Source organism: Erpetoichthys calabaricus, chromosome 2, assembly GCF_900747795.2.
Source record: "Erpetoichthys calabaricus chromosome 2, fErpCal1.3, whole genome shotgun sequence".
NCBI classification, from domain to species: domain Eukaryota; kingdom Metazoa; phylum Chordata; class Cladistia; order Polypteriformes; family Polypteridae; genus Erpetoichthys; species Erpetoichthys calabaricus.
This window is the reverse complement of record NC_041395.2, coordinates 234,982,419-234,996,330: the sequence shown is the minus strand read 5'-3', so window position 1 is coordinate 234,996,330 and position 13,912 is coordinate 234,982,419. Positions and strand designations below refer to the sequence as shown.

At 39.0% G+C, this 13,912-nt stretch overlaps 1 protein-coding gene across 1 annotated transcript in view; it reads right to left on the bottom strand.

Moving 5' to 3' along the window:
* Positions 1 to 819: 819 nt before the first annotated feature.
* Positions 820 to 13,912, bottom strand: part of abraxas2 (abraxas 2, BRISC complex subunit) — a 51,385-nt gene continuing 38,292 nt past the window's right edge. Inside the window, exons 8-9 of the mRNA XM_028795267.2 lie at positions 7,828 to 7,942; positions 820 to 3,981 (exon numbers count right to left, since the gene is read on the bottom strand). Of these exons, the coding sequence (XP_028651100.2) occupies positions 3,467 to 3,981; positions 7,828 to 7,942 (630 nt within the window). The 3' untranslated portion in view covers positions 820 to 3,466. The remainder of the gene's footprint in view (positions 3,982 to 7,827; positions 7,943 to 13,912) is intronic.

Sequence of the window (13,912 nt, the reverse complement as noted above, 5' to 3'; positions counted from 1 at the left end):
GGCAAAATACCCACCATTGTCAGGTTATATTTGAATAATTTGTGTTTATTAAATGTTGACACTTTTGCCATTGTTGGCTGAAATGTTAGTGGCCTTCTGTCTTCTACACTAATTCTCTCTACCAATGCCTCTGGTCTCAGGAGTCGTGAATTTGTTCTTTTGGTTTATGATTGAATTCCATACCTGCAGTAAATCCTGAACACTATATCCTTGTATTTCCTAGTTTAGCAATGTTTCACAAATAGATGTTGATTCCTACATTAGTAAACTGAATTGTTTTTTTCAATAATTAAATCCATGGACTACAGAAAGCCGTAGAGACTGGGGTTCACAGAGATCACTGCAGACATGGCTCCCTATTCTCACAAGAGACAGGACCAGTGGCGGTATTCGATAATCCTATAAAGATGATTCACTCCTGATTCATTCAATGTTGTTCACAATCGATTTCACACATTACACACAGTAAAAACTATCAGTTTCAAAACTGTTGTAGCATTTTAGAAAATGACAGTACACCTGTGTGATAGACCCTAAAATACTCCAAACAGTTACTACATGCATCAGAAGTCGATCAATCATTTTAACACCCTCACCAAATGTTTACATTGCTTGTATCGCAGCAGTCCGAGTTGCCACTGCTGTGTGGAAAGTTGCAGACACGTCGCAGGCTGCATGAGCCTTGAGCTCCCAGTTACTTCACCCAGCCTGCCTGCTCATGCTGCTGTTGAACGTGGGAGCAATTCTATCTGAACCTTTGGTGAAGTACAGCATGTTGTTTTACAAAGAATCGCATGAAAATAAAGACAGACCAGACTGTGCAAACCAAATAAACACATTTATTACCTCATACAAATCAAACTTCAGCTGAATGAAAATTTCAGAGAAAACAAAGTTTCCAATGTTGACCTGCAGTGGGGAACTGCAAATACTATGACCTTGTTACGCAGGATCCTCAACTGTGAAAATGCCTACTAGACAGTTTGAACATGTAGGAAAACCCAATGTGCTCAGCTATTTTATGTTCAAATTCAACGAGTGAATGTTGTCTCCCTCCCCATCTTACATCAACAGTAGTCTATAATAGCTGCGTGGTAAAGAGCCTTCTCCTTTCAAACCTCAAAGTTCTATGATTTCTAAATGGTGCAAAGTAAACAGTCCCTAAATCTGAGACGTCTGTATTCAGTTTCCTTTTTGTGTATTGCCAAAACGCACTACTGTAAACAGGAAATGGTATAAACAGCAAAGAATACGCCGACCATCTGCTGCTTGAGGATCAACTTTGGAAGTGTGTTGGCCCGGAAGATTAATGGATTTATTTCTGTGTTACGTCTGAAATGTGGCACAATGTTGGTCGTATGTTTCTGTGGCAACACTACAGTTTTGATGGCTGTAGCAGAATGAAATAAGCAATTTAAATTCCACGGAAAAAACAGCAGTTTTTTTTTAATAATGACAGATGGATTTTGTGCCACCAAATTTAAAAAAAAAAAAAAAAAAGTCCTAATAAAATTAAATCAATCCTACATACCCCCATGGGAGGACATGGTGATTTATCTTTTAATATTTTTTCCTAGTAAGAAATATGCAGTATTATTGATAAAAAGACAAATTAAAAAGTATTTCCACACCCCAAAATGAATTCCCACTCTCATAAATAATCTCCAAAAGAAAAAACGTGCAAGCTGGAGAAACTATGATATATATACTTTTTGTTCCGATTAGGCATTTTATAACTCCTGTAAAACATCATTTATAATATCCACCAATTTGGCTCATAAAAGTGAAACTCTGAAGGCCTCTGGCTAGTTCTTTTCCCTTCTTTCATTTTAAATAAACATAAAAACAAGGCAAAATAGTGCAAGAGGTAATGGCATGATTTGATTCTCTATGTACAGTGCATCCTGAAAGTATTCACGGCGCATCACTTTTTCCACATTTTGTTATGTTACAGCCTTACTCCAAAATGGATTAAATTCATTTTTTTCCTCAGAATTCTACACACAACACATCCCAGTCTGAGGTCAAGAGCGCTCTGGATCAGGTTTTCATCCAGGATGTCTCTGTACATTGCTGCAGTTATCTTTCCCTTTATCCTGACTAGTCTCCCAGTCCCTGCCGCTGAAAAACATCCCCACAGCATGATGCTGCCACCACCATGCTTCACTGTAGGGATGGTGCCAGGTTTCCCCCAAATGCCTGGCATTTACACCAAAGAGTTCAATCTTTGACTCATCAGACCAGAGAATTTTCTTTCTTCCTTCAGGTGCCTTTTGGCAAACTCCAGGCGGGCTGCCATGTGCCTTTTATTAAGGAGTGGCTTCCGTCTGGCCACTCTACCATACAGGCCTGATTGGTGGATTGCTGCAGAGATGGTTGTCCTTCTGGAAGGTTCTCCTCTCTCCACAAAGGACCTCTGGAGCTCTGACAGAGTGACCATCGGGTTCTTGGTCACCTCCCTGACTAAGGCCTTTCTCCCCTGATCGCTCAGTTTAGATGGCCAGCCAGCTCTAGGAAGTGTCCTGGTGGTTTCGAACTTCTTCCACTTACGGATGATGGAGGCCACTGTGCTCATTGGGACCTTCAAAGCAGCAGAAATTTTTCTGTAACCTTCCCCAGATTTGTGCCTCGAGACAATCCTGTCTTGGAGGTCTACAGACAATTCCTTTGACTTCATGCTTGGTTTGTGCTCTGACATGAACTGTCAACTGTGGGACCTTATATAGACAGGTGTGTGCCTTTCCAAAAAATGTCCAATCAACTGAATTTACCACAGGTGGACTCCAATTAAGCTGCAGAAACATCTCAAGGATGATCAGGGGAAACAGGATGCACCTGAGCTCAATTTCGAGCTTCATGGCAAAGGCTGTGAATACTTACATACATGTGCTTTCTCAATTTTTTTTATTTTTAATAAATTTGCAAAAACCTCAAGTAAACTTTTTTCATGTTGTCATTATGGGGTGTTGTGTGTAGAATTCTGAGGAAAAAAATGAATTTAATCCATTTTGGAATACGGCTGTAACATAACAAAATGTGGAAAAAGTGATGCGCTGTGAATACTTTCCGGATGCACTGTAATTCTAAATGGCTAACACTGAGTAACCTGCACAAGGCAGGACCAGTCTGTGCAACCTAAAATAATTTTAATGACACAACCAGAAGTCACTAAAATGTGGCACCAATGGTAATTTGTATTTTCAGAATTGTAAAAAAAAAGATTAAGATGCCCTGGCACAGAAAGGACTCCATTTTTCTGATTCTTCCTATGCCTATTACAAAATTTTCCACAGGGCCAAAATAAAGCAGAAAACAAAAAACAGCAGAATGATTTTTAAAAAATTGTCAGTGCACCCATTTCAATTTCAGAATCTGAAATGCATGTTTTTTTTTTATTTAATTTTCACCTCATTTAGTCTTTAGATTGTTTTACTGAAGAATTTGATTTTCAGTGCTTTTGTTTTGTCTAGATGGCATCAGAAGCCTGAGAGTTCCTGGCATCTCCTTCAGGTCTTAGTGCAGCTGGACGTCCCTCCGCAAGTTGTGAGAAGTCGCTATCTGAAGATTCTGAGGGCTCATTTGGAAGGTTCTCGTACTCACTGCTACCATCTTCATCTTCATCATTCTCCTCCTCCTCCTCTGGTGCTAAATTTCCCAATAGCTGGCTAGAAGAGGTCAACTGTACAGAATCAGCACTTGAACCATCTCCGTTTCCTAAATATTTGGCCACCCCTGGAACTGATGGGGCTTGACTTGAAGAGCCTACCGCCTGAGGCCGCGGTAAATAAGCGGCGCTGTCTTCCTGGCTAACTAAATCCCTGTCCTGTACAATGACATCAGAATAGAGAGGTGGTGTCTCTGAGGTATCGGGTATTTTATGGTTTTGCTCTTCAGCTGTGCCATCAACTGACACCATCTGGGTGTAGCAGATCTCTTCTGTTTTCTCTTCTGTTTGTCTTTCTTCTTTTTCTTCCTTTCGTCCTATGGAAAAAAAAAACCATAAGAGATACTTTTTATGGCTGCTCTGGACACTGCTGCAAGTTTTTCTTTTCCATCAAATAAATAGCATTTATTTTTGAATTGTTAAAAACTGCTGTTTAAATAAACAGTCATTAGGATGTAAATAAGATTCAAGTAGAATATAACTAGTGTCTAATCAAGTGTACTGAAATTTTAATATGATTAAAAAAATTCCAAAAACTATATTTATACCGACCCAATTCTGATCTTCTGCCATATACAATAGAATGTGCACTTTTGCAAAAAAGATAAATGGAATGGGATCCTTTGAAGATGAATCAAGATCCTCATTGTCTATTGCTGAAAATTAAACTAGTACAAAGCACTGCCGATGAAGAGAATAAGGGAAATGGGTTACAAGATGTACGGCAGCGGAGCTATTAGCTCACAAGTAGAAAAGGAGGTCAGGCCTTAAAGGCATTGCTCAGTTTCTGTAGTAGAAATACGGCTCGGACTTTACAAACCTTAGTAAATGTAAAACGTGCCAAAGGGCCATGGCAAATGCTAAGGTAGTAACACACTCTTACTGCTTCAGTTGGACAGCATTTTCCCTTTTATAGTTCAACTGCAATTAGTAACTCTGTTTATTTTGTGTAAAGTAAAGAACACTGTAAGTATTGCTGACTCAGTGCCATGTGTTTGAGACTATGAATTCACACTAAAGCAATCTAGTTAATTAATGCCAGGCTTGAGTTTGCACTCTTACAGTCCTTTTACAGTTTCACATTGTAAACTTTCAGGCAAACCAAACATACCAAAAAAACATACAATACCATAGGCATGTCGTAGGCTTTTTTTTTTTTCCATTGGGCAGAATAATTTTCTCCCTTTTCACGGTGGGTCTTTGTGTGCCACTGCACAGTCCATAATTATTAACTGGAAAATTACTTGAAAAGTATGCGCCAAGTTTACGTGCTGAACAAGTTTCAAATAGCTGAGTGTACAACAGAAGACAAGTTCTGTTGATGGCATACATCAATTAAGTTATATGACAGTAGATATATTTAACTGTACAGTGTGTTTCATTTAACTGCATAATGTTGCACATTTACTCTCATAGCCACAATATGAATGTTAACGCCAACTTAGTTTTTGTCAAACCACATGTCTACTGTCCAAAGTCTAGTAAATATTTGTTACTACTATTTATTTTCCAATACCTGAATAACATTGCCTAACCTGTCAATGTTACACATTGAGAGAATGCCCCGCCTGCACACATGATCGGCGGTCTTACTGGCACTGCTGTTTGTTTCTTGACATCTCTGTATGTGTTCAGATTGACCTGATCACAAGTAAACTTACAACAATCTTTTCTTTTTTTTAAACAAGGTCAACTGCTGTCTGACTGTCTCTGACTAAGCATTGTTGTGTTGTTTATTGCAAATTGTGTTATATTTGTACCTGTATGCATTTTTGTCTGTGGTTTTTTTTATAAACCTTTTTATTGTTTTTAAAGCTCCATGTTACTCCTTAACTCGTAATGTTACGCATGAAACTGCCCAATTACCGACAGTAGACCTTCAGCGTGACTACCACAGCACTCAAAATGTCATGCATGATGCACAGCATTGTAATTTAATTTGGTCCACCTATTGGACCACATTCAGACCTCATGCAAACCAGTCCAGGGTTCACTTGATAATGCATCGAGACCACCCTTTCTCGGTACAGCTGTTTTGGTCTGCAGCAGAGTGTTCACATCTACCTAAATGAACTGGACTTTTAGAGAAATCCCACCAGAGTTGGGAGAAAAAACAAAAAAATGGTCCAAACAAATTAGGTGTATTATGCCTTAAGTGTAAGTTGAGGAAACATCTGCTCAGCATCTGTAACTGAACTTGTGGAGGAAAAATGATATTCACATCCTCTGAGCAACAACAGCTTTTGAAGTATTAATCATACCAAAAAGTTTTAATTTTAATCCTCCAAATTTTTTCAGGTAAGGAAGATGGAGCTTTTGAGATAATTCTTCTAACTAATCCTGGCACCGCAGAGTTGTGACATGGTGCATGTCATTCAGCACAATGCAAGTAAGAAACTCACTGTATTTTGTATAAGTGACAATAATGACCTTCTAAACCTATTAACATATCATCTATGACTAACATTTAACATATTGATGTCAGATGCAATTTTCTAAAAGCTCAAATAAGTGTATTCACAAAATGTTCTTTGAGAAAATTAGTTTAGTCAACTAGGTTAATTCAGAATCGTACCTACATCAAAATTAAAAGCAAAGAAATAAACAACCTTAAAAACTGTAAATAGCATCTTATCGATGCAACAAGTGTTCAGTTAAATTAAAATATATATAGAAATTGGTTGTATCGAAAGAAGAACAAATGGTGCCCTTTAGAAATAAAGTTTACCAGCATAAAATTTGCAATTTTTAATTTACTCTTTTGCATGCACATTATTTAACTGTACGACTGAGGAGACTCAAAGTTCTCTAAAACTTCTACATTATAGTAGGCTGGTCACCTGGTCACCTGAATCACATTACATCTTGCCTGAAGAAGGGGCCTGAGTTGCCTCGAAAGCTTGCATATTGTAATCTTTCTAGTTAGCCAATAAAAGGTGTCATTTTGCTTGGCTTTTCTCTACATTCATAATGGCTAACACGGTACAACACCCTAGTTCCACAGCAATGTGAAAGACTCATTGCCAGTTATCGCAAATACTTGATTTCAGTTGTTGCTGCTAAGTGTGGCACAACCAGTTATTAGGTTTAGGGGGCAATTACTTTTTCCACATAGGGCCATGTAGGTTTGGATAGTTTTTTTTCCTTTATACATAAAATCATCACTTAAAATCTGTGTCTTGTGTTTACTTGGGTTATCCTTGTCGAATATTTGTTTGATGATCTGAAATATTTAAGTGTGACAAACATGCAAAAAAAATTAGAAATCAGAAAGGGGGAAAATACTTTTTCACAGGTTGTTGCTGTCAGTGTTCTCACTGAGGAGCTTAGTTTTTTATTATGTATACAAGTCTCTTTCAATAACTTTGTAAACTTCCGGGCAGTATTAACTTGTAGTCAAATATCTTGTTTCTGAATTCTTTACAAATGAATGATAGGGAAGAGGTGGGTCTTTAACTCAAAAGCATGTAAACAGGATTCCAGCTTGTGTACCGCTTTAATGTTAACAATATTTTTTAAAAAATGCACGCCTTTTGCAAGTTGTGAGCATATGACTTGACATGAGATTTTCTCTTAGATGTTTCTGATAATGTTTGCTGTTGGTCCCCTTAGACTCCCATCTTCTTAGAAACATTGTTATCTCTGTTTTCCACAAAACCTTGAATTAAAAAAACTGTTTTGGCGATCACTACAAACCACTTGGGGTAAGTAACATAGAAAAATATATTTCTTTAATAATCACCACAAAGAATATTGGGTTTAGACACATCTTATATTTTGAGCTGAATATATTACTGAATTTACAAATTTATGATTATTTTCAATGTCAAGTAAAGCTTGTACAACTAAATCATATAAATACAACATGTGCTTTAAGTTCACATTAGTGACAATATGTTCCCACTTAGTGCTGAAATCTATAGCCATTGGATATACTACATGGAGCAATACATCTTTTTCACCTACTCAGAAGATTAAAGAGACCGTCTATTAAGTTAATATATTGTTTATTTATTGAAATGTAACAGACAACCTGTATATATTGTAGCATCTAAAATGTAATTTAAAACTAGTTTTGCATCTGCTTCTCAGCAAACCCAAATAGACTGGCTTTGCATCACTGCACATCAAGTAAAAGCAAAAAATCCATTTCGTAAGCTTACTTCTTTCTGCCTCTTTTTCATTTTTCCTGAGAGCAATTTTCTTTTTAAGCTTATTTACTTCTTCTTGAATGACTTCTTTCATCTGTTCACTGTGCTCCACTTCTCTACACACTGCCTGTGAAAGCAAAAAACACAATTTATCATAAGTGACATAAAACTACACCCAAGGAAACCTTGGAATACAACTTTAGTTTTCAAACCCATATGTTTTTTTGATTTTGATTCACTCTGAAGATTTAATTTACTTAACCGAATATAAATAGCGTTTTGTTGAGCAAACCAAAATTTTGTCGATCGATCGATAGATAGATCGATAGATAGATAGATAGATAATCCCCAAGGGGAAATTCACATACTCCAGCAGCAGCATACTGATCCATCCATCCATTTTCCAACCCGCTGAATCCGAACACAGGGTCACGGGGGTCTGCTGGAGCCAATCCCAGCCAACACAGGGCACAAGGCAGGAACCAATCCCGGGCAGGGTACCAACCCACCACAGGACACACACAAACACACCCACACACCAAGCACACACTAGGGCCAATTTAGAATCGCCAATCCACCTAACCTGCATGTCTTTGGACTGTGGGAGGAAACTGGAGCACCCGGAGGAAACCCACACAGACACGGGGAGAACATGCAAACTCCACGCAGGGAGGACCCGGGAAGCGAACCCAGGTCCCCAGGTCTCCCAACTGCGAGGCAGCAGCGCTACCCACTGCGCCACCGTGCCGCCGCAGCATACTGATAAAAAACAATATTAAAGAGTAATAAAAATGCAGGTATAACAGACAGTAACTTTGAATAATGTTAACGTTTACCCCCCCAGGTGGAATTGAAGAGTCGCATAGTTTGGGGGAGGAACGATCTTCTCAGTCTGTCAGTGGAGCAGGACGGTGACAGCAGTCTGTCGCTGAAGCTGCTCCTCTGTCTGGAGATGATACTGTTTAGTGGATGCAGTGGATTCTCCATGATTGACAGGAGCCTGCTCAGCGCCCATCATTCTGCCACAGATGTCAAACTGTCCAGCTCTGTGCCTACAATAGAGCCTGCCTTCCTCACCAGTTTGTCCAGGCGTGAGGTGTCCCTCTTTTTTATGCTGCCTCCCCAGCACACCACCGCGTAGAAGAGGGCGCTTGCCACAACCGTCTGATAGAACATCTGCAGCATCTTATTGCAGATGTTGAAGGACGCCAGTCTTCTATGGAAGTATAGTCTGCTCTGTCCTCTCTTGCACAGAGCATCAGTTTTGGCAGTATATTCCACTGGTAATTTACAAATTTGCACTAATAAAACAGTGCTTAATTACAAAGCTTGCAGAACAATATGTGATGTTATTTTAAATTATACCAAAAGACAGGACATAAAAGTTAACAAAACAAAGTAAGAAAATCACCTTTTAGTATTACTTTTTATTACTCTAACAATTGAGTAGATAAAAAAATTGGAAAGAGATCTTAATTATTGTTAACAATACAACCTTTTATTAATGGCAACAGCCACTGGATTAATTAATGTAAGGTGTGGATAGTGTGAAGAACAATTATTAGTAGCATAAATAAAATAAATATGAAAGACTTGGTGGAATATTTGACGGATGGCTGGGACCCTTGCCCGGCTGGGTCACCTCCACGGTGAAGGACTGGGGGAGCCAACCAATCCAGAATGTTGCCTTTCCCAGACCGCTAGATGGCAGCCCTCCTGGGTTGCAGCGGTGCCTCTGACTCCCGCAGGGCTTCATGGGAGTTGGAGTTGATTACAGTCCTGTTGGGATCTGTGGGTGCTGCCAGGCAGTGCTGCAACAGCTGCTGAGCCCTCTTGGGCAGTTCTTCAGCCACACCCAGAAGTGCTGCCAGAAGTAGGTCAACGAACACCTGGAGCACTTCCGGGGGCGTTTATAAAAGGAGCCAGCAGTCGTTACTCCGGGAGCCAGAGTTGAGAGGAGGAGGAGGAGGAGGACGATGATGACGACAATAACAACAACAACACTTACCGGAGGGAGAGTGGATGTGCAGGAAAGACAAAAGAAAGAAGAGAATTATGTGTTGTGTGGTTTGGGACTGTGTTGAGCTTGTGGGCACGAGGAAGGCGTTGTCCACAAGGTAAAAGGAAAAAATAAATGCTAGTGTGCTTTGAACCCATGTCCTACGTTTGTCTGCGTCATGGCTGCCGTTTACAAGGTAAACACACATTCTTAAAAGAAGCAGGAAAAGGTATTATGACTGTGCAGTCTGTCACTTGCACTAGTGTCTAATCTCATATCCTGAGGATTTTATTAGAGTTTTTACTCCACTAAAGCCAAGAAAGGAACTTGTTGGATAATAGCTTCAATAAGGTAAAAACACAATTAGCATACACAAACTAAAAAGCCTAACTAAAAGTCAGAACTGATGAAAACTTATTTCTGAGCAATTTACCTGTACATACAAAAAAATCTTAAACTGAAACAGCAGACATAAGCACTCCACTGCAATTACATTCTACTAGGATTATCACATTAACAATACACATGACATAATGTGCTGTGATCTATATAACAATCGACATGGCTTGGTTCAAAACTGCTTCTTCTTCTTCTTTTGGCTGCTCCCGTTAGGGGTTGCCACAGCAGACCCTTGCATCTTGCTCTGTTACACCCATCACTTGCATGTCCTCTCTCACCACATCCATAAACCTTCTCTTAGGCCTACTCCTTTTCCTCTTGCCTGGTAGCTCTATCCTTGGTATCCTTTTGGCAATATACCCAGCACCTCTTTTCTGCACATGTCCAAACCAACGCAATCTCGCCTCTCTGACTTTGTCTCCAAACCGTCCAACCTGAGCTGACCCTCTAATGTAGTCATTCCTAATCCTATCCATTCTCACACCCAATGCAAATCTTAGCTCTCTAACTCTGCCACCTTCAGCTCAGTCTCCTGTTTTCTGGTCAGTGCCGCCGTCTCCATACCATATAACATAGTTGGTCTCACTACCGTCCTGTAGACCTTCCCTTTCACTCCTAACTCTTCTCCACCCATTTCACCCTGCCTGCACTCTCTTTTTCACCTCTTTTAAACAATCCCCGTTACTCTGTATTGTTGATCCCAAATATTTAAACTCATCCACCTTCACCAACTCTACTCCCTACATCCTCACCAATCTACTGACCTCCCTCTCATTTACACTCATGTATTCTGTCTTGTTCCTAATGACCTTCGCTCCTCTTCTCTCTAAAGCATATCTCCACCCCTCCAGGGTCTCCTCAACCTGCTCCCTATTCTAGCTACAGATCATGTTATCAGCAAACATCATAGTCCGCAGGAACTCCTGTCTAATCTTGTCTGTCAACCTGTCCATCACCATTGCAAATAAGAATGGGTTCAGAACTGATTCCTGATGTAATCCCACCTCCACTTTGAATGCATCTATCATTCCTACCGCAGACCTCACCACTGTTACACTTCCCTTGTACATATCTTGTACCAGTCTTACATATTTCTCTGCCACTCCCGACTTCTTCATACAATACCACAACTCCTCTTGTGGCACCCTGTCATATGCTTTCTCCAGGTCCACAAAGACGCAATACAACTCCTTCTGGCCTTCTCTAAACTTCTCCATCACTACCCTCAAAGCAAACATCTCATCTGCAGTGCTCTTTTTTGGCATGAAACCATACTGCTGCTCACTAATCATCACCTCCCTTCTCAGCCTAGCTTCCACTACTCTTTCTCATAACTTCATGCTGTGGCTCATCAATTTTATCCCCCTGTAGTTACTACAGCTCTGCACATCCCCCTTATTCTTAAAAATCTGTACCAGTACACCTTCTCCACTCCTCATGTGTCCTCTCACTTTCCAAGATTCCATTAAACAACCTGATTAAAAACTTCACTGCCATCTCTCCTAAACACCTCCATGCTTCCACAGGTATGTCATCTAGATCAATGGGCCTTTCCATTCTTCATCCGCATCATAGCTATCCTTACTTCCTCCTTGCTAATCTGTTGCAATTCCTGATTCACTAACGCCACATCATCCAACCTTCTCTCACATTCTCTTCATTCATCAACCTCTTAAAGTATGCTTTCCATCTGCTCAACACCCTCTCCTCGCTTGTGAGTACGTTTCCATCTTTATCCTTTATCACCATAACCTGCTGCACATCATTCCCAGCTTGGTCCCTCTGTCTAGCCAATCAGTACAGGTCCTTTTCTAACTCCTTAGTGTCCAACCTCTCATACAACTCATTATACGCTTTTTCTTTAGCCTTCACAACCGCTCTTATCACCTTACGCCTTATCTCCTTGTACTCTTGTCTACTTTCTTCATCTCTCTGACTATCCCACTTCTTCTTCACCCAACCTCTTTCTCTGTATACTCTCCTATACTTTCCCATTCCACCATCAGGTTTCCTTTTCCTCCTTCCTCTGTCCAGAAGTCACGCCAAACACCCATTTTAATGCTAGGGCGTGAAAATATGATACACATTCTATAGCAAACAGAATCCATCTTCTTCCTCTGTTAAAAAGACTCTGTATTAGAATAACTGTGTAGTCTACTATTATAATTATGTTTGTGTAAAACAAATCATAATGTTCTTTGATGCAGATGTAGTTGTAAGATGATTGCTTTTGCAATTAAAAAAAATAATACAACAAGAAAATCCCAAGCAAAAAATAATTATGTAGTCAATTTTCATTCTCTGAAATCCCACATAATGCTTTCAATATAGAGAAAGAGGTTTTGAGACTATTATCAGGCTATTTTCAGCTGAATAGCTTTTGTAAGTCATTATATGTCCAGACTCCAGCATTGATAGCTATAAACTATACAGATAATTGCAAAATATAAAAATTTTCCAATGAATATAAAGAATCATATTCAAATGTATTTTGTCAATAAAAAAAAAAAACACAAACACACACAAAGGACCCAATGGGCACAATGCCTTCTCAAAAAGACATCAGTCACAGAGGCGTAATGTTATGTAGCACAGCACCCTTCCTGATATGTTTCTACAAACAAGTTGAACCTTCAGGTTTCTCATGATTGTAGTCATTACACATTTACATCATAAATGGAAAACACAGAAAGGTTATCATGAACATCTAGTTGCTTTTACAAAATTTGATAATTTCATTTTCTACTACTACCTCATCAGTTAGTTCTTTTGGCTATAGTAACATCATGATCATACCCCCTTAAACGTTACATTTACTTATGTGGTAAATTTCAGAGGATACTTTGCCCATCTTGCTCATGTTTGTATCCTCTTATAGAATATTTTTGTTAAAAGGTGGGTGCTTAGACCCCAATTGCTATAAAAAATATGACAGCTTCATTTCCTTAATCTTCTAATGTTTTCCTGCAGACTACACAAATCAACTATAGCAAGCAAATCACTGGTTACTAAAAAAGACGCACTTTATTTGGAAACCATTATATTCTCTATTACCATTATTTTTCTTCTTGGATCTCTGTCTTTCTTTACATTTGCTGGCAATTTTCCCCAATAGTAAAGATGTTTAAATTATGCTGTTTCTGTTTATATATAAACAGTATAAAGCATACTGATCCAAAAAAATATATATATCACATCAGCAAGAACATAAAAATGTCCATCCAATGATGGTCACGACAATAAAAGAAATAAATGTATTTGATCTTCACGAAAGTGTCTGGCAGTTGTGCAGGATGTAAGAATTTGTTTTTTTTCAATTCACATTCTAATGGCATGTACTGCAATAGCTGTATGGCCAGGTTTTTGGAAACCGCTGGCCAAGATTATGAAGAATGCAAGTGCAAAATTATGTCCGAACATGGTTATAACATGCAGATCCATGAAAGAGTGAATACAATTGAGACTCACTCTGACTTAAATGACACTGATGTTAATATTATGGACCATTAATCAGGTTTTTACATCCTCTATATATTTTCATTAAGTTAATTTACTGCTTTAACATTGAAGAATATAAAGTAAATATGTGCATCTATGTTTATTAATGGGGTTTCCATTATTCACAAGCACACACATTAATCACCTGCTTTTATTTCACTGTATTAGTGCATGCTCCCCTGCAGAGGGTGCAGACCTATA